The sequence below is a fragment of the Lactuca virosa genome, chromosome 8 (assembly GCF_052849685.1).
Source record: "Lactuca virosa cultivar CGN04683 chromosome 8, Lactuca_virosa_CGN04683_v6, whole genome shotgun sequence".
NCBI lineage: Eukaryota > Viridiplantae > Streptophyta > Magnoliopsida > Asterales > Asteraceae > Lactuca > Lactuca virosa.
In genome coordinates this window covers 300,241,978-300,260,669 of record NC_136433.1, presented here as the reverse complement: position 1 = coordinate 300,260,669, position 18,692 = coordinate 300,241,978, and the positions used below count along the sequence as shown (strand labels likewise).

General features: G+C 37.4%; 1 protein-coding gene across 1 annotated transcript; it reads right to left on the bottom strand.

Moving 5' to 3' along the window:
* Positions 1–15,451: 15,451 nt before the first annotated feature.
* On the bottom strand, positions 15,452–16,975 carry LOC145133062 (coiled-coil protein). Its single transcript, XM_079068003.1, has 2 exons — positions 16,657–16,975; positions 15,452–15,911 (listed from the first exon to the last, which is right to left on the bottom strand). Exons 1-2 carry the CDS (start codon positions 16,880–16,882, stop codon positions 15,697–15,699), a joined length of 441 nt encoding a protein of 146 aa, XP_078924129.1. The 5' UTR covers positions 16,883–16,975; the 3' UTR covers positions 15,452–15,696.
* Positions 16,976–18,692: the final 1,717 nt, after the last annotated feature.

The following is an 18,692-nucleotide window of genomic DNA, read 5'->3' as shown; positions in this document are numbered from 1 at the left end:
GCAAAATTATTTAATTTTATAAAAATATGAACAAAAATATAAATTCAAAATTAGCCGACGGAGTCTAAGTAAAGTTGTAGATCTCGTCGATAACTACTCGTGGATATAAAGCACGTCAAAAACGGAGTTCATATGATCGAGTTATAATTTTTAATAGAACATTTACGTATTAAAATAAATTGTAAATCATATATACGTATAAATATATATACATATGTATATATCGTTAGAAAGGTATCGACGATGCGGTCGTTATAAGACTAATGTTGAGTACTTTCGACATTAGTTTAGTACAAATATCATTAAATCTATTTAAAATAGTATTATAAATGGGTGTTTAGTCATTTAAGTAAATATAGATGGTGGTTTTTGAAAATTCAATTATTATAAATAAGAGTCTCTAGACTCTCATATTTCTTGCACAATTCTCTTGATTCAAGAGTATTTCTCTTCTTATCCCCCGAGCATTTCGGTCCTTCGTAATTCGACTTCTCTTTTTGTGGTTTTAGTATATTAATGTGAGCGTTGAAGCGCTGCAAGAATCTTTCTTAGAAAGATTCAGCGACTAAGTTCTGCCCCTGCAGAGCTCGGCTCCTAGCTAAAACCCTCTTGTAAGTAAGTTATGCTTACCCTATTTTAAATATAGCTTATATTTAAAATTAGTATTGTTATTATGAACTTATAATAAATATTTGAGCTATTATTATGACTTATATAAGTGTCGTTATAATATCTTTTTAATTACTCGCGGTACGGGGAATCTAGTTTAAAGGGCCGCATAGGGTTGTTGGATTTCAGAAGTGCTATATGCCAAAATGGTCCTGCCCTTCGGTGTTTTATGTCTGGCCCCTGTTTGTACATAGTGGTTGGAAAATATTGTTTAAACGCTTATATAATAATAATAATGCTAAGACTAATAATTACTCACGGTAAATATTAGACTAAAATCTAGTGGTAATAATACTAGGTTTCGTCGAAGGAAATTATATTGTTAAGAAGCGAAGCGCTGTCCGAGTTTGGAATCATCACTTTAACAAGTGAGTGTATAATTACTTTCATCTTACACACATATATGAAGTATTTTATATAAATTACGTGCTATGTGTACATATTATTTGAATACTTGTTTTCTATGCTGGATGAACGATTTTATATATGTTTTAAATGATTTAAACTGTATATGTATTTATATCTGCAAATATGTTGGGTAAAACATGAGTAGATGAACGATGGGAGATGAAAGATGGTATGAGTAAACATTGGAAGCTATAGACTTAGTGCCTAATAAATAACATCGGCAACTATGGACTTAGTGCCTATTAGATAAACACTGGTAGCTAGGACTTAGTACCTGTTAGAGAAACGCTGGTAGCTATGGACTTAGTACATGTTAGATAAACGCTCGTAGCTATGGACTTAGTACCCGATAAATGAAGATTAGCAGCTATGGATTTAGTGCTTTACGAACGAGCATTGGCAGCTATGGACTTAGTGCTTGTCATATAAATCCTGGAAGCGATGGACTTCGGAATGAACGAATGCAGAATAGATGATTCTTAGGGTAGACCCTTAAGTATAACGAATATAATGAGGATGGTTAATTGGGTTAATTGTTTGATGATTAAACATAATAATTATATTATTGTGGGTTGAAAACTCTATGTAGTCATTAGGTTTCCCAACTTGACTCACTCAATTTATTTGTATCGCAGGTGTCGATATGAAGTTACATTACACTGAGAGATTAAGGAGACATAAATCACTAGTGATAATGAATGTAAGTTCTGTTTATGCTTATATTTTTGTATTGACGATGACATCCCAATGTTTTAAAATGAATAACATACATTTCTTCGGAGATGCTTTGATAACGTATTTATCATGTTTTTCTGGGAACAGATTTCGCAACTCTTTTCTTTAAAAGGTTACTCTGATTTTCAAAATAAAGCATAAACAAATCGGTCTTTTCTGGCCGTGAAAATGGGGATGTCATAATAAGTATTAAATATTACATTTAAATTATAATTAGTAGATAAAAATAAACTAATAATGTATAAATATATAAAAAGAATGACTAAAACCGACAACTCAAAGTTCATCCCTATTTTGGGAGAAATAAATAGTATAACACCATATACTATTCATTTCCCCCAAAATGAAGGAATAAATAGGGTAGAGTTGGAGAGGAATGGGGAAGAAATAAAAGAAAAAATGGAAAATGAAAGTGGGAAGATGTTCTTAGAGCATCTATAATATGAGGATTTTAGGAGTTCTTTTAACAACTTTTTCAAACTCATGAAATTTGAAAAAGTTACTGGAGGAGTTTTTTTTTATGGAAGTCATTAATTACAACCTATTGCTATGAGTTTTTCGGTTTTTATATTTTTCAACCAATATTAAATGGTTAATTTATACAAAGAACACAAAAAAAAATTGAAAAAACTTTCCTATTAAGAGATAACGTGAGTTTTTGTTTTTTGTTTTAAAAACCTACAAGTTTGGTTTCAGACGGAATACTAATAATTTACGATTTTTTATTTTCAAAACTCCAGACCTAAAAATGTATTTTGGTAACAACATAACTAAAATAATGTAATTTTAAAACTTACACACCTAAATAATGAAAACTACACACCTAAAACGATGTCATTATTTGTTTAAAAAATCTAGAAAATGAAACGGACTAAACCGAGAATCGGTATAGGGTTCGAAAATAATGAAAAGCCAGGTTTTAGCTAGTTAGTTTTACGTTATTTGATAAATTAATAGAGTTTGGTAGCTAGTACGTTAGCTTTAACATGACAAACTAGCTTTTAGTTGAAAATTTAATTAAAAATGGGTTAAGGTCAAATTAGTCAACGAACTATTTCAAATTTCTATAAATCATTAATGTATATATTTACTAGGTTTAAACCCGTGGAATCCACGGTTAAGAAAAAAAATGTCATTAATAATTCTAAATCGTAATGAGTAATTAAAGATTTGCATATATATATATATATATATATATATATATATATATATATATATATATATATATATATATATATATATATATATATATAATGCCCTGATCCGAATCGTTTTCCTAATTCGGGACTATGGCCTGAGGATAGATTATCATTAGGCTTGGGGCCTTTGGAAGAGAGAGATTTAAACTCATTTAAGTATAGATAATGTAAATGAGGTGATCCGGGAGCTGGGTTGTGTCTTGAAGCCAAAGGGGTATATCGGTAAAGTGACAGTTCGAGCCCTTTATGGGTTTTGGGTTTTATTCAGAACGCTGTAAAGCTTGGGCGTGCTGTTAGGTGCGTAGCGCTTCTCGCCACCTTTTCGTGGATATATGGTTAGTCGGTAACGGACTCCGGATGAGGAAGATATGACACTTTGAAATTATTAGCAATATTGGTCCCTAATGGAGAAAAGTGGCAAGAAGATACCATGCTTGCAAAATGGCAACGCGTGAGTACGCCCATCGTAGTGCTGGATAATTGAAATGCGAGTGCGAAAGACGTACGCCCAGCGTACAGGGAGTACGCCCAACGTACGTCCAGGATCTCTAAAACCTTAATTTTTAGGGTTGGCTCACTTTAAAGCACCTTAAGTCCAAGGGGCTGCGCCTCTCTTTCATTCTTAGAGCCTTAAATCCTAATTTCTAGTGGTAGCTTCATCCAAGAGTGTTGTGAGCTTTGTGGGTCCATTTTGAGTGGTTTTTGGTGCATTTCAAGAAGTGTAAGCTCAATACAAGGTGGTGGTTTAAGGGAGGACTTGTAGATCTGGACTTCTTGCTACATTTTCAGCTCAAAGAAGGTAAAAAGTTTTGAGCTTGATCACTATATGTTGTTATTTATGAATATGTGGGTTTTTTGTCCCTTTTTGGCCTCATGAGCAAGATCTAGTGGGTAGACACCACTTCAGGAGCTTTGAGTTGCTACTCTTAGCATTTCAGAGGTTATAAGCCCATAAAGTTGCAATATTTGAGTCTAGAAACTATTCATGCATGTTGTAGATGAGTATTATTGGGTTAAGTTGGTCATTAAGACCTTTTGAACCATGCAAATGCATAAAGGTGCCAACTTTAAGCATTAAGAGCTTCATTTTGTGGTTCTCTGAAGTTTAGACGCAAAGCTCTTAACTGATTAAGTCACAAAAGTAGTTTGGAAGTTCTGCGAGTACACCCCGCGTAAGTCGATGTACGTCCTATGTACAGAGTCAACCATCCCGTAGATGGTTAATGCGAGGTGAGGGTACGCCCAACGTACCAAAGGGGTACTCCCCGCGTACGCCTCTGTTTGGGATTTCGGACTTTGGGCTTCGGGTTTGGGCCATCTGTTTGGGACTAGATTCATGGACCCTAATGGACTATCTGGTTGGTTGTGTTCTGGGCTAATTGAAGGATTGAATCATAGGATAAGGCCCACTAAGGAGTTTGGGCCCAATTTGGAAAATTGGGCCATTAATGGGCTTGTAAGTACATGGATTTCGTTGGGCTAGCTATGGACATGTATAATGATTTAGAAAAAGTAAATGGGTATTAGGAAAGGCCCATGTAAGGGTTTGGGCCCAATTTGGAAAATTGGACCATTTGTGGGCCATTTGTGGGCCTTTATGGATTTTAGAGTTTTGGACTTGATTGGTTTTTGACTTGGGCCTTACTTAAGTATCTTATGGGCCAGGGGTAATATGGTCATTTTACCCAAGTATGGATTATGGATCATGGTATAGAACCTAATTGCTAATTGGGTGATATTTTGGTATTGATAGCTCGAAGAGTTGTCAGGACAACAGTTAAGGATTTCTTGCAGTGAAGTTCAGCAGCATGAGGTGAGTTACCTTCCAGTAGAAGTGGGTCGAAGGCACCAATGTCGGCCCACTAGTAGTTGTTTATAGTTGAGATGATTGTATTTGTGATAATTGTCTGGTATGCCACTATTTGTTATGCTTTATGTGCTAGGATACTATGATATTATGTGATAGTGGTAGGAGGGGTGAAATAGTCCCCGGTTACCGGTTGAAAGAGACCGAAGGGGTAGACAATACCTATATATGCCTAGCAGTATGTTTATGATATGTTATTATGTGGTAGTGGCATGGGTGAAATAGTCCCCGTAACCGGTTGAGATAAACCGGAGGGTAGGTTGAGCACCCAGGTATGCTCAGCAGGGTAGGTCGGGCACCCAGATAAGCCTGACAGGGGTAGGTCGGGCACCTCGGTATGCCTGACAGGGGTAGGTCGGACACCCCGGTATGTCTGACAGGGGTAGGTTGGGCACCCCGGTATGCCTAACATAGGTAGGTTGAGCACCCAGGTATGCTCAGCAGGGTACGTCGGGTACCCAGATATGCTTGACAGTATGTGTTTATGTGGTATGATGGGGGAACTCACTAAGCTTCGTGCTTACGGTTTTCAGTTTTGGTTTCAGGTACTTCTCTTTCAAAAGGAAATGAGTCGGCAGAATCGCAGCGCATCACATTATGATTTCCGCATTATGAGATCTTTGGGAGTTGTACTCTGATAATACTTTTCTATGACATGTTTTAGTTATTTGAAATACTGGTTTTTGATTATGAAATGAGTTAACACTATGGATGTTTCAGAATACTGGTTTTATACTTAATTAAAAATGAAATTTTTGGCTATGAATTTTGGAATGTTACAAGTTGGTATCAGAGTCTTGGTTTGAGGGATTCAGACACACCCTCGGGGTGTTTGAACTCAAATCGAGGGTTTGAAAGATTTTTACAAGAAAATAATTTTTCTAAAATTAAAATAAAGAGTTTTTGATAAAAAAACAAGGAGTGTGATGCGTGCAATCGGCCGAGCTCAAGTAAGTTTTCCCCAAGATACCCATACATGTTATGTTATGATATGTTATGATATGAATTGAGAATATGTGAACTGCATGCTAGATTAGGGCTAAGGATCTAGGAAGGATGCCTTATATGCCTATTGTATGTACTTGTAGACCTACATGCTAGTACTGATTAGTCAGTGATAGGATGGACTGTTTAGGTTATGCCTGATTGTTTGAGCTCTTGGAATTGCCTGCTAGTATGGTTCAGATAGTTGAATAGAGTGGTTTGATTGGAGTATGTTGGTTAGATTTTTCCATTGTCCAAATGCTGCTTGCTTTGTGCTTTGTGGGGCTCTTAGCGATGTGAGTTAGCTACTAAGTGAATATGATAAATCGCATGTGGCACATGTTGTATAATCTTATAGTGATGGACTTAACCCTATTGCGCAACTCTTGTATGAGTCCAACCGTTCTAGGGATGATTCTTTTACTTGAAGGATTATCTGATCTCTGCTACATGTGGATATATTCATAAGGTAGCTAGTTGACATTACTGGGAATCTTTTAGCAGCTGAGGACTGGGTGGGTTCGGGAACCTACGAAATCCTAGGATATGTTTCAGTGGGCTAGTAGTACGGTTAGTGAGACTTGGGTGCATCCGTTTGAGGAAGCGACTTAGAGGATTCAGGAGGATTGCTGAGGAAAGTATGGGTAGGTGTGGAAGGTAGTATCGGGCCTATACTACTGAAAGCACATGATCCATACTCGAATCGGTGAGAGTCTTGGAGAATCTGAGAAGCTTCAGGGAGCAGAATCCTTGAGTATGTTTTGATAAGTGGTTTTGTGGTTTTCCAGTTTAGAGATGAGCACTCAGGGAGGCGGTTCTGGTTCAGGATTAGGTCTCGGCTCAGGTGGTGAGCCAGTCGAGGGAAGGACTGCCAAGATTTTGAGTTCGCGTTGGATTGAGGAGATGGGAGGTGTTTTCCGCACTAGTCCCTATCCCATAGGAACCAAGGTTTGGTTCGAATTGGATGTCGTGTATCGGGTGGCAAGGAGCTGCTGGGAATTGATTGCGTGATCTGTTGCGCTTTTCAAATTAGATACTATGTCTTGGGAGGAGTATGTGACCCGGTTTAGGGTAGAGGATGTTCCAACTGTTGCAGTTCAGTTATTGCCAAGTGAGCTGGTGAGCGTGACAGGGGGTCAAACCCTGAAGGATATGACTTCCAGAGTTCGTGGATGCGAGATCGATTTGGAGCACCTTGGGAAGATAGGGTCGTGTCAGGTGCGTATAGTAGAGGGACCCGGGAAGAGACCCAAGACTTCTGATCGTCGGGTGAAAGGTCAGCAGGGCCGAAGTCAGTACAGCACGTGCAAGAAAGTGCATAAGGGAGTTTGCCATTTTAGGGGGTTAGGCTGCTACAAGTGTGGCGAGGATGGTCATGTCAGCAGAGATTGTTCTCATAGGGAAAGCCTATTATGTTTTCACTGCGATCAGGTGGGCCACAAGAAGGCCGACTGTCCAAGGAGGAGGGGAGGAGCAATGAAGGCGCCTGCTCTGGCTATTTTGCAAATCTCTGATGGTCGAGAGGGCGGGGCAGGAGCCCCAGCAGATAAGAGTCAGGCCATGTAGTGTCAGACAGGAGAAGTCAGGACTTCATCAGGCAATGTAACTTTGTCTTCTTTCAGTTTTATCTGTACGTTGTTGTGGGAATTCTTTGGTTTGGAATATTGTAGCCGGTTGGGAAAGTGTATCTCTGATTTATTTCTTTGCTCCTTTTGGGTTATATCTTCAATTATTGTCATATGCCATTTACATACTATGAATTACTAATAGTTAGAGAAAGGTCGTTTTCCTTTGGCTAGATCGAGGTGTTCAGTGTTCTCTCGGTTCGTAGTAGAAGTCAGTCAGGGGTATTATGTGGAAGGCCTGTGGTTCGCTTCATCAAGCTGGTCCACCTGTGTCGATGGGATATAGTGATTTCATCATTTATACTGGTATGAGCGGCAGTGGCCTATAGGAGAACTTATAGGTTCCAACACTACCGTCACTAGGAGAGGAGCGGTAGCAGAATGATACGAGTGTTAGACGCATAGGTGTTTGATTATTGGATGTTCAAGAGAATTGTATTTTCGCATGGATTGTGTTTGGTTAGAGTTCAACAATGCTGCAAGGATAGAAGTGGGAACGAGGATTCGTCAGCCAGGGTAAATATTGAGACCTCCATTCGCCAGCATGGGAGGAGGATTGAGGTATCGGACTGGATCAGATTTCAAGAGTACTCTTCAATATTTCAGAGGGTGAACGATCTTAGCGTAGACTGGTAATCGATCGTTAGCACTGGTAAGCGCTAGTTGTCAACAATTGGATTTCAGAAGGTAAGAAGGATTGGGAATCCATCAATTCTCATGCGCCGTGAAGGCTAAGTCAAATCTAAGTGGGGGAGAATCGACTAGGTATTCAGAAGTAGAAATAGGTGTGAAACTAGGATGAGTTTCGCATCCCCGTCAGGGAGGAAGGCGGTCGAGTGACCGTCTAGGTTGAGGATTGTGTGAGTTGAGAGTTCGGAAAACGTTCCAACATTTGGTTCACGCTTTCCCTTGGCATCAGATAGTAGGCCTCAGGAAATAGGTTAAGGGTCTAGTTAGGACTCGAGTTCAGTAGAGTGTTAGGTTGAGTACGTGTTCGACCTAGGATGGGTATAGATGGATTGTTGGTAGGGCCAAAGTTGGCAGATAGTGCTAGAGTGTTGTAAGTCTGCGGGTGTAGCTGTAGCATTCACAAGGTTGGCAGATAGTGCTAGAGTGTTGTAAGTCTGCGGGTGTAGCCGTAGCATTCACAAGGTTGGCAGATAGTGCTAGAGTGTTGTAAGTCTACGAGTGTAGCCGTAGCATTCACAAGGTTGGCAGATAGTGTTAGAGTGTCGTAAGTCTGCGGGTGTAGCCGTAGCATTCACAAGGTTGGCAGATAGTGTTAGAGTGTCGTAAGTCTGTGGGTGTAGTCGTAACATTCACAAGGTTAGCAGATAGTGCTAGAGTATTGTAAGTCTGCGGGTGTATCCGTAGCATTCACAAGGTTGGCAGATAGTGTTAGAGTGTTGTAAGTCTGCAGGTATAGCCGTAGCATTCACTAGGTTTGTAGATAACATGGGAGTGTTGCTAGATCGCGGAAGGAACAATAGTACACATCAGTTTGGGTGCAACAGTGAGGACATGGAAAATCCATGGATTGGGTTACAAAATTACTCAGATGGGTTAGATCTGGTTGAGCCAGTGATAAGACCGTGGGAACACCACGACAGTCATGGGGTCAAGGAAGCAATGGACCACGTAAGGTCGTTTGTGATATAATGCTATCCTTAGTCATGTAGCAATCACTTTTAGCCTTGGATTTAGTGACGTCAGGACTCGACGTATGGACACGATCGGTTGGATCAGGAGGTCGTTAGAGCCACAGTGACAAGATAACTAGTGCCAACTATTATCAGATGAGGATTTTGTTCGGAAGTCGTGTGAGGCGACTGTGTGGGAGTCTTTTGGCTCAGCAACCGGGACGGAACCCGGTATTTCAGACGACTGACAGACGAATTGAGACCAGGGAGGTCTCGGTGGGGTTTGGAAAGCAGTCGGGAGGCAGCATGCTGTTTCAGCCAGTTTAGTGTTTCAGTTTAATGTTTCAGGCAGTTCGGTGTTTCGGGGAGTTCGGTACTTCGGGTAGCTTCAGTGTCTCGAGCAGTAATGGTGTTATAGGATGTCATGTATGGACGAAGCGACTGATTGATTGGGAAGTGATGAGTCACTCGCAGTGGGATTAAATAATCTCAGAGTAGTTGATTTGACCCTGTTGCGCAGCTCTCGTATGAGTCTAACCGTTGCAAGGATGAATCTTCTACTCGAAGGATTATCTGATCCTTCTGTCAAGTATAAGAATTCTGCAGCAGGGTTATGGTTAAGGACTTTGTTTTCTAAGGTTGCATCAAAGTCATCAAAGTTGAAAGTTTTGTGGTTGAGCAGTTGTTCGATGAGGTTTGAGCATGGTAACATTGCAGAGTAGGCGGTCGGTCAGGGAGACAGACCATTATCGAATTCAGACTTTGGGAAGGCATAAGTGGTTTTCGGAAGCTAGGAGTTCGTTTCTTCAGGTTTTAGAACCCTGTGAGGGTTGGTTTTGATTGCCTTGGGAAGGCTGGGGTTATGCTCAGGATTGTGGCCATGTCGTTCAAGTCGTCTGGCGTGTAAGGAAAGGTAAGGAATGATTTCGAGGACGAAATCTAATTTAAGTGGGGGAGAGTTGTAACGCCATGTTCCGAATCGCTTTCCTAATTCGGGACTGTGGGCTTAGGATAGATTATCATAAGGTTTGGGGCCTTTGGAAGAGAGAGATTTAAACCCATTTAAGTATATATAATGGAAATAAGGTGATCCGGGAGCTGGGTTGTGTCTTGAAGCCAAAGGGGTATATCGGTAAAGTGGCAGTTCGAGCCCTTTATGGGTTTTGGGTTTTATTCGGTAGGCTGTAAGGCTTGGGCGTGTTGCTAGGGGCGTAGGGCTTCTCGCCACCTTTTCGTGGATATAAGGTTAGTCGGGAACGGACTCCGGATGAGGAAGATATGACACTTTGAAATTATTAGTTATATTGGTCCCTAATGGAGAAAAGTGGCAAGAAGATACCATGCTTGCAAAATGGCAACGCATGAGTACGCCCATCGTAAGCTGGGGAATGCCCATCGTAGTGCTGGATAAGTGAAACGCGGGTGCGAACGACGTACGCCCAGCGTACGTCCAGGATCTCCAAAACCCTAATATTTAGGGTTGGTTCACTATTTAAAGCACCTTAAGTCCAAGTGGGTGCGCCTCTCTTTCATTCTCAGAGCCTTAAACCCTAATTTTGAGTGGTAGCTTCATCCAAGAGTGTTGGGATCTTTGTGGGTGCATTTTCGGTGGTTTTTGGTGCATTCAAGAAGTGGAAGCTCAATACAAGGTGGTGGTTTAAGCGAGGATTTGTAGATCTGGACTTCTTGCTACATTTTCAGCTCAAAGAAGGTAAAAAGTTCTGAGCTTGATCACTAGACGTTGTTATTTATGAATATGTGGGTTTTTTTGTCCCTTTTTGGCCTCATGAGCAAGATCTAGTGGGTAGACACCACTTCAGGAGCTTTGATTTGCTACTCTTAGCATTTCAGAGGTTATATGCCCATAAAGTTGCAATATTTGAGTCTAGAAACCATTCATGTATGTTGTAGATGAGTATTATTGGGTTAAGTTGGTCATTAAGACCTTTTGAACCATGCAAATGCATAAAGGTGCCAACTTTAAGCATTAAGAGCTTCATTTTGTGGTTCTATGAAGTTTAGACACAAAGCTCTTAACTGATTAAGTCACAAAAGTAGTTTGGAAGTTCTGCGAGTACACCCTGCGTAAGTCGATGTACGCCCAGCGTATAGAGTCAACCATCATGTAGATGGTCAATGTGAGGCGTGGGTACGCCCAACGTACTAAAGGGGTACGCCCCACGTACGCCTCTGTTTGGGATTTCGGAATTTGGGCTTCGGGTTTGGGCCATCTATCTGGGCCTAGATTCTTGGACCCTAATGGATTATCTGGTTGGTTGTGTTCTAGGCTAATTGAAGGATTGGATCATAGGATAAGGCCCAATAAGGAGTTTGGGCCCAATTTGGAAAATTGGGCCATTAATGGGCTTGTAAGTACATGGATTTTGTTGGGCTAGCTATGAATAGGGTGGAAAATCGGGCCATCGTGTCGTGTTTTTGTCTGACACGACACGACACGACAAGGTTTTATGTAACACAAACACGACACGACACGATCTCCAGTTTTTTTTTAACTAACATGAAAACGAACCGATTAAAAAACGACAAACACGACACGACACGACAAAGATAACATGAAATAACAATTAATGTATTTAATTAATATTTATTCATACATAACACGAAAAACACGACAAACACGAAAAACCCGACAAAAAAATGTTAAATCGTGTCAATTTCGTGTCAAATTTTGAACACGAATGCGACACGACACGACGTCGTATTTTTTACAATTGGCACGAACACGAATTCGAATTTCAGTTTCGTCTCATATTCGTTTCGTGTCGTGTATTTTTGTCGTGTCGTGTCATCAACTGCCACCCCTAGCTATGAACATGTATAATGATTCAGAAAAAGTAAATGGGTTTTAGGAAAGGCCCATGTAAGGGTTTGAGCCCGATTTGGAAAATTGGGCCATTAGTGGGCCTTTATGGATTTTGGAGTTTTGGACTTGGGCCTTAGTTAAGTATCTTGTGGGCCAGGGGTAAAATGGTCATTTTACCTAAGTATGGATTATGGATCATGGTATAGAACCCAATTGCTAATTAGGTGATATTTTGGTATTGATAGCTCGAAGAGTTGCCAGGACAACAGCTAAGGATTTCTTGCAGTGAAGTTCAGCAGCATGAGGTGAGTTACCTTCCAGTAGAAGTGGGTTGAAGACACCAATGCCAGCCCACTAGTAGTTGTTTATAGTTGAGATGATTGTCTTTGTGATAATTATATGGTATGACACTATTTGTTATGCTTTATGTGCTAGGATGCTATGATATTATGTGATAGTGGTAGGAGGGGTGAAATAGCCCCCGGTTACCGGTTGAAAGAGACCGAAGGGGTAGACAGTACCTATATATGCCTAGTAGTATATTTATGATATGTTATTATGTGGTAGTGGTAGGGGTGAAATAGTCCCCGTAACCGGTTGAGATAAACCGGAGGGTAGGTTGAACATCCAGATATGGTCAGCAGGGTAGGTCGGCACCCAGATATGCCTGACATGGGTAGGTTGGGCACCCTGGTATGCCTGACAGGGGTAGGTCAGATACCCCGATATGTCTGACACGGGTAGGTTGGGCACCCTAATATGCCTAACATGGGTAGGCTGAGCACCCAGGTATGCTCAGCAGGGTAGGTCGGGCACCCGGATATGCCTGACATATGTGTTTATGGGGTATGATGGGGGAACTCACTAAGCTTCGTGCTTACGGTTTTCAGTTTTGGTCAGGTACTTCTTTTTCAAAAGGAAAGGAGCCGACAAGATCGCAACGCATCACACTATGATTTCCGCATTATGAGATCTTTGGGAGTTGTACTCTGATAATACCTTTCCATGACATGTTTTAGTTATTTGAAATATTGGATTTTGATTATGAAATGAGTTAACACTATGGATATTTCAGACTACTGGTTTTATACTTAATTAAAAATGAAATTTTTGGCTATGGATTTTGGGATGTTACAATATATATATATATATATATATATATATATATATATATATATATATATATATATATATATATATATATATATATATATATATATATATATATATATATACATTTTTATTAATTTACAAAGATATAAGTTTAGATTTTATCTCTAAGTTTATAATGGTTAGTTAAAACTAATATATACATTGTTATTAATATCCGATATACTTTCTGTATGTGTAGATATTTGATAAAAAAAAATACAACTTAAAATAACATAAATAGTACATAGTAAGCGACTTGCGATATAATAATAGACAACAAAAAATCTATTCATTAATAATAAAATATGTCAACAGTTATTTCTACCTCCAAATGATCATATCATTTTTTTTTGGGTACGTAAGAAACATAACAATGAAACTGTTTCTATCTTTCTTCATAGTGTTCTCAATTGGTGGAAAATCAATTAACCTATTAATAAGATCAAGAACAATAAGGTTGCAAGGAATTGCTTGAAAACCCGGCTGGAATGTTGCAATCTTTGTGCTTGGATCTGTAAAAACCGACAAAAATCCAATTTCACAAGCAAAAACTTTTCAGCCTGAAAATTTTAAACCATCACATGCAAGTTTAGATTGAAACTTTGTCAAATTACTAAAATGCCCATGATCATGTTTTGTATTTTTAGATTAAAACATCGTCAAATAACTAAAAATGCCCCAAATAATCTTTTTATAAGTATAGATTGAAACCTTTCCAAACTATTCATACTTAGTAAGTTTAGACCGAAACTCGGCCCGGAAACTCTCTCATCTTTTATCCAAAAGAATAAAAACATGATGCATCTTCCAACACCTACACATCCTCTTCGGATGCATAATTTCCACCAAGATTCGGCCAAGACCCAGAAGCGGTTCATGTTGAAGATTCGTCGCCTCGGAAAAAAACGGAAAGGAAAAAAACGACATTTACATCTTCACAAGCGCTAGAAATAGTTGATATCGTCAACGAAATCGTCGGTATCCACACGTTAAGCAAAGCAGAGTCGGAAGAGAGAAAAATATCGAAATGAAAAATTATGCATCACGCAAGAAACATAGAAACAAAAAGTTGCACTCTTGCAGCGAGAGATAGAGATGCAAGATATGCATTTTTTTTTCTCAATCCGCATGAACATTTGACTGAAGGTTTATTGTGAACGGTGTGTGAGAAGAAACGGTAAATTGCGGCAAAATATGATTGACAACTTTAGAGTTTATTTTAGGAAGTTAGTAATCGGGTTTATGTATTTTGTGTATTTTTTTAATTGTCGTTTTATCTTTCTTTTTCCCCTATTTGTACTAATTTGTTTTCAATAAAAAACTATTATGTTTTATTTTATTTTTAATTTTTTAGTTTTAAATTAGTAAGAAGAAAACATTTTATTTATATATCTTCTTATTCTGATAAAAGAATATGTTTGTTCTTCTTTTGTCATGTGTCATCATATTTGATCTTCTAATTAATGTCATGTCATTTATCAACCTATTGATTTTTCGTTTCAAATTTCAAAATTTAAAATTTTTACTCTAATTACATTAAATTAATACCATTACAATAAAAATTAAAATAAAACTAATATAGATTATAAGGTCACGTATTTATTTAAATCAACGATTATAATTTTATATAACTAAAAAATATCTCTTAATTAACAATTTATTTAAAATAATTGATTAATAATTTTGAGTTTTTACTATAAAAGTTTAGTTAATTTTGAAACCACGAATCCCACTCGTTATAAGCTATTGACTTAGGGGGTGTTTGTATAAATATTTTTTAGCTTATTAGCTTATTGCTTATTTGTTTATTGCTGTGGAAATAAACACTTTTTTAAAATGTGTTTGGATTAGCTTAATGCGGTGGGAATAAGCAATAAGCAATAATCATCTTAAGTGTTTGGCAAACAAAACAGCTTATATGAGTAAAATGACCAATAAACAATAAGCAATAAGCAATAAGCATTCTCCCCTTGCTTATTAAAATCAGCTTATTTAGCTTATTCCTACCGCAATAAGCTGATTTTTAAAGACTCCTATCCAAACACTTAAATTTGCTTATTGCGGTGGGATTAAGCAATAAGCAATAAACAGCCTATTTTTTCCCTATCCAAACACCCCCTTATTAGAAGAAAACAATCACACCTAATTGTTAAGCACTCCACAACATAGGTATATATAAGTAACACAATTTCCTTTTTAAATCTAAAATAAATCTCATCTCATTTCTTAATTCTAACATATCTTCAACCTATTAACTATTAAACTTAACATCTTATATAAAAAATCAATTTCTTATTGTTGAATTAATATTTTCACATATAACTAGAATATCCATAAGAAAAATCGACTGATAAACTTGCATTTGCAATCTATTCTAATCGTGTCCAATTTTTTGCATGGTTACAAAGAGAACCCCCAAACGTTGGATATTGTTCACACTGACCTACAAATTTTCTTAACAAAAACTCTTTTCCACATATGAAAGACCCAAACCATCTCATCTTTTTCCAACTTTTGTCTGATACATGTCATGTCATAAAAAAGTATACTCTTTAAAATATATTTTATGTCCACTAACATATCAATCCATTAACTATTCATCAGAATCTGAATCAGTGTCTGAATATGAATCTGAATTTATCTCTTCATTGCTAACTTCATTTGTTTGATCATGTCTGAATTCATTCATCAACTCATCATCCGACTCTTCATGCTTCCCTGATAATTTTCTTTTCAATATAGATTCAAAAATGGCTGGTATTGCTTCAACATCTCCCTTATAAAACTTGTCTATCTGTGTTTTAAGATCTGTCATAAAACAGTTTATAGATTAGATGTTGAATCATTTCAACCAAAAATATTGCATCCGTGTTTGCATTTAGGAGTTACATGCAAAAAATAGCAACACACTTTCATTGATTTGTTTATCATATTCATAGCATCCCACTTCCATTTTTCCTAATTATAACATGTACAATTGAATGATGATGTGGCAAAAATTTTTGTCTATTATTTCCAGTTTGATCCCTAAATTATATATAAACCAGCACACTACTAGTTTACAATTGCTTTAAATGAGTCTCCATACTTTGGTGAACTCTCCAAGATCCAAGTTCATAGATGAACAAAATATTTGGAGCAACAAATGAATAAATAACATTAGTATACAAAAAGAAAGATGGACACATTGTTAATACCACTTGTGAATTTGACCAAGGAAAGCTTACAAAAAAAAATGATACTGTAAATCACTTCCAATGTATAAAAACTCAAGTAAATTTAACTTTGAATAAAAAAGGTCCTTTTTTTGCCTCAGAACCCTCCATTCTTTTCTACAGCTGATTATGCGTTTGTTCTCACGGAAGGTTATGTGCACAAAACCATAGTAAAAATTAAATGGAGGGATGAGGGATATGGGTGAAATTGGAAGAATTTAAGCATGATTTTGGAAAAACTCCCAAGCTACTGGGAACAAAGTTTGTATATACAACTAAAACAATTACGTTACAGAGAATATGGATTAATTAGAATGCAAATAGTGTTGTATATTTACCTGCACTGCTGACATCCTCTACATCGACGGGATTTTCATCTTGAATTTCGTTTTCTGGATGATGAGAATTAGGGGTTTCATAAGACGATTCGGATTTAGATGTATACAAATTATGAAAAGCAAAGGAGACTAATGAAGGGGTTTTGTAGTGAGGGTTGTGTGAACTGAAGGAGGACGATTTAGCGCAGAGCGAATTAAGACCCCGCATCAAGAAAATTTTCTGCATTGTTTTGCGTCAAAGAACTGAGGGAGGGTCTTGGTCTTAGGGTTTTGCTCCGGATGTGCACATCCTAGACAGTATTTTTTTTTTTTTTTTTTTTAAATGGTGAAAAAGTATAGATGATTCAATTTCAATCCTTTAAGTTATTCTCGTGTTTAATGAGCGAACAAACTTATTTTTGTGAGATCTATTTGATCATTTTAAAGAAATGAAAATTTCAGCCGGTAATGTGTCATCTCTATGACCCTGGCTAGACCAAATTAGACCAATACTTTTATTTTAAAAATAAATGGGGTTCTATTTTAACCTAATTCACAATCTTTTGTATGGTTCAAAAAGACACATCAACAAAATATTTAACAAAATGTGACTACAAGCTCACCTGCTAAATCCAAACATATGTTACAATTGAAAGCTACCTTCGTTTCCATTGTTCTTTTCAAGATTTGTATTTCCAATAGCCTCATTTTCTAAGTACTTATCATTATTTTTGTTTGTTTTGATTATATCGTGGAGGTTGTTCATCATCATCATCATCATCATCATCATCACCACCTATCAAGCCTAGAGAGGTATTTCTTGCTTCCATGGAAACAACCATATTCGTTGCCTACCTATAGGGCGATTCAAAACTACTTTCCTCATAGACCCAAGTAGCTAATCTTCAAATCTCATAGCATGTGGTTAATCATCTTCGGGAGGATGAACGATATGTCCTAAATTTAGGTCAATATTCATTGTGTTCTGTGGCGATCGATCCCCCCATTAAGAGTTTATATAGAAACTCCAATTCAAATTTTCATGGAAACAAAATCAAAACCCTATTTTCTTCTCGATTGATGTAACTTATAAGTAGCAAAAGGTATTGAAGATTGGCAACGAGAACATGTATGTTCATGTATGATATGTTGATATTCCCAATTTTCTTCCATGTAAGATCCAGCTCATTTTCGAGGTTGAGTTTTTGGTTTTTATGGGTTTTGATTCGTTTTTGTGTATCAAACCTTTTTTTCAGGACCATAAGGTGAATAATCGAAAGGTGAAAGTTCATCGTGGTGGTGGAGTTTTCAAATCTTGATAATGGAAAACACTGAGAGTAGGCGGTGTAGTGAATGTATAAAAAGACAAATTCTTTCCTATTGATCTTTTATTAATTTCATCCAGTTATGAAGATGTTTTTATCTTGAAACGATGAACTTAGATGGATTTGATTTTCGATTGTAAGGTTTACTTGTATAATTATAAGCATCTTTTAACATAATCGGGGGGTGATTTTGATTTTTGTGTATGATTTCGCAACTATTATGGGAACTCAATGATATATTTAATGGTGATGATTTTAAACCAGATTGGAGCTTTGCTACGACCCCAATTGCATCTGATTTTGGTCAAACGGCGGGAGGAGAGACAACAACAACTACAATCAATGCACCAGAGTTGAAGGGATAATGATGGATGTTTGGTGGGGATTGGCGGAGAGGGTGGCGCCTAAAGAGTATAATTGGGGCGGTTATTTGGAGCTTTTAAACTAGTGGGTGTGGGCAACTAGTTATCACACCCAAATGTTGTCACCTCACATGTCATATCAATATGATGTTATAACACCAAATTAAGAAAATTGGCAACTAGTTTCTCTTTTTTTCGTTCTTTTTCTTTTTTCAATTTATTTAATTTTGATTTTTTTTTCAATTTTTTTTATTCACGCTAGATTATTTAAAAAAATGAAACATGCAATTTAGTTAAATCTTAAATTAACCATAACATTTAAAAACTTAAAATAACATTACACAAAAAAAACATGGAACACAAAAAAAAC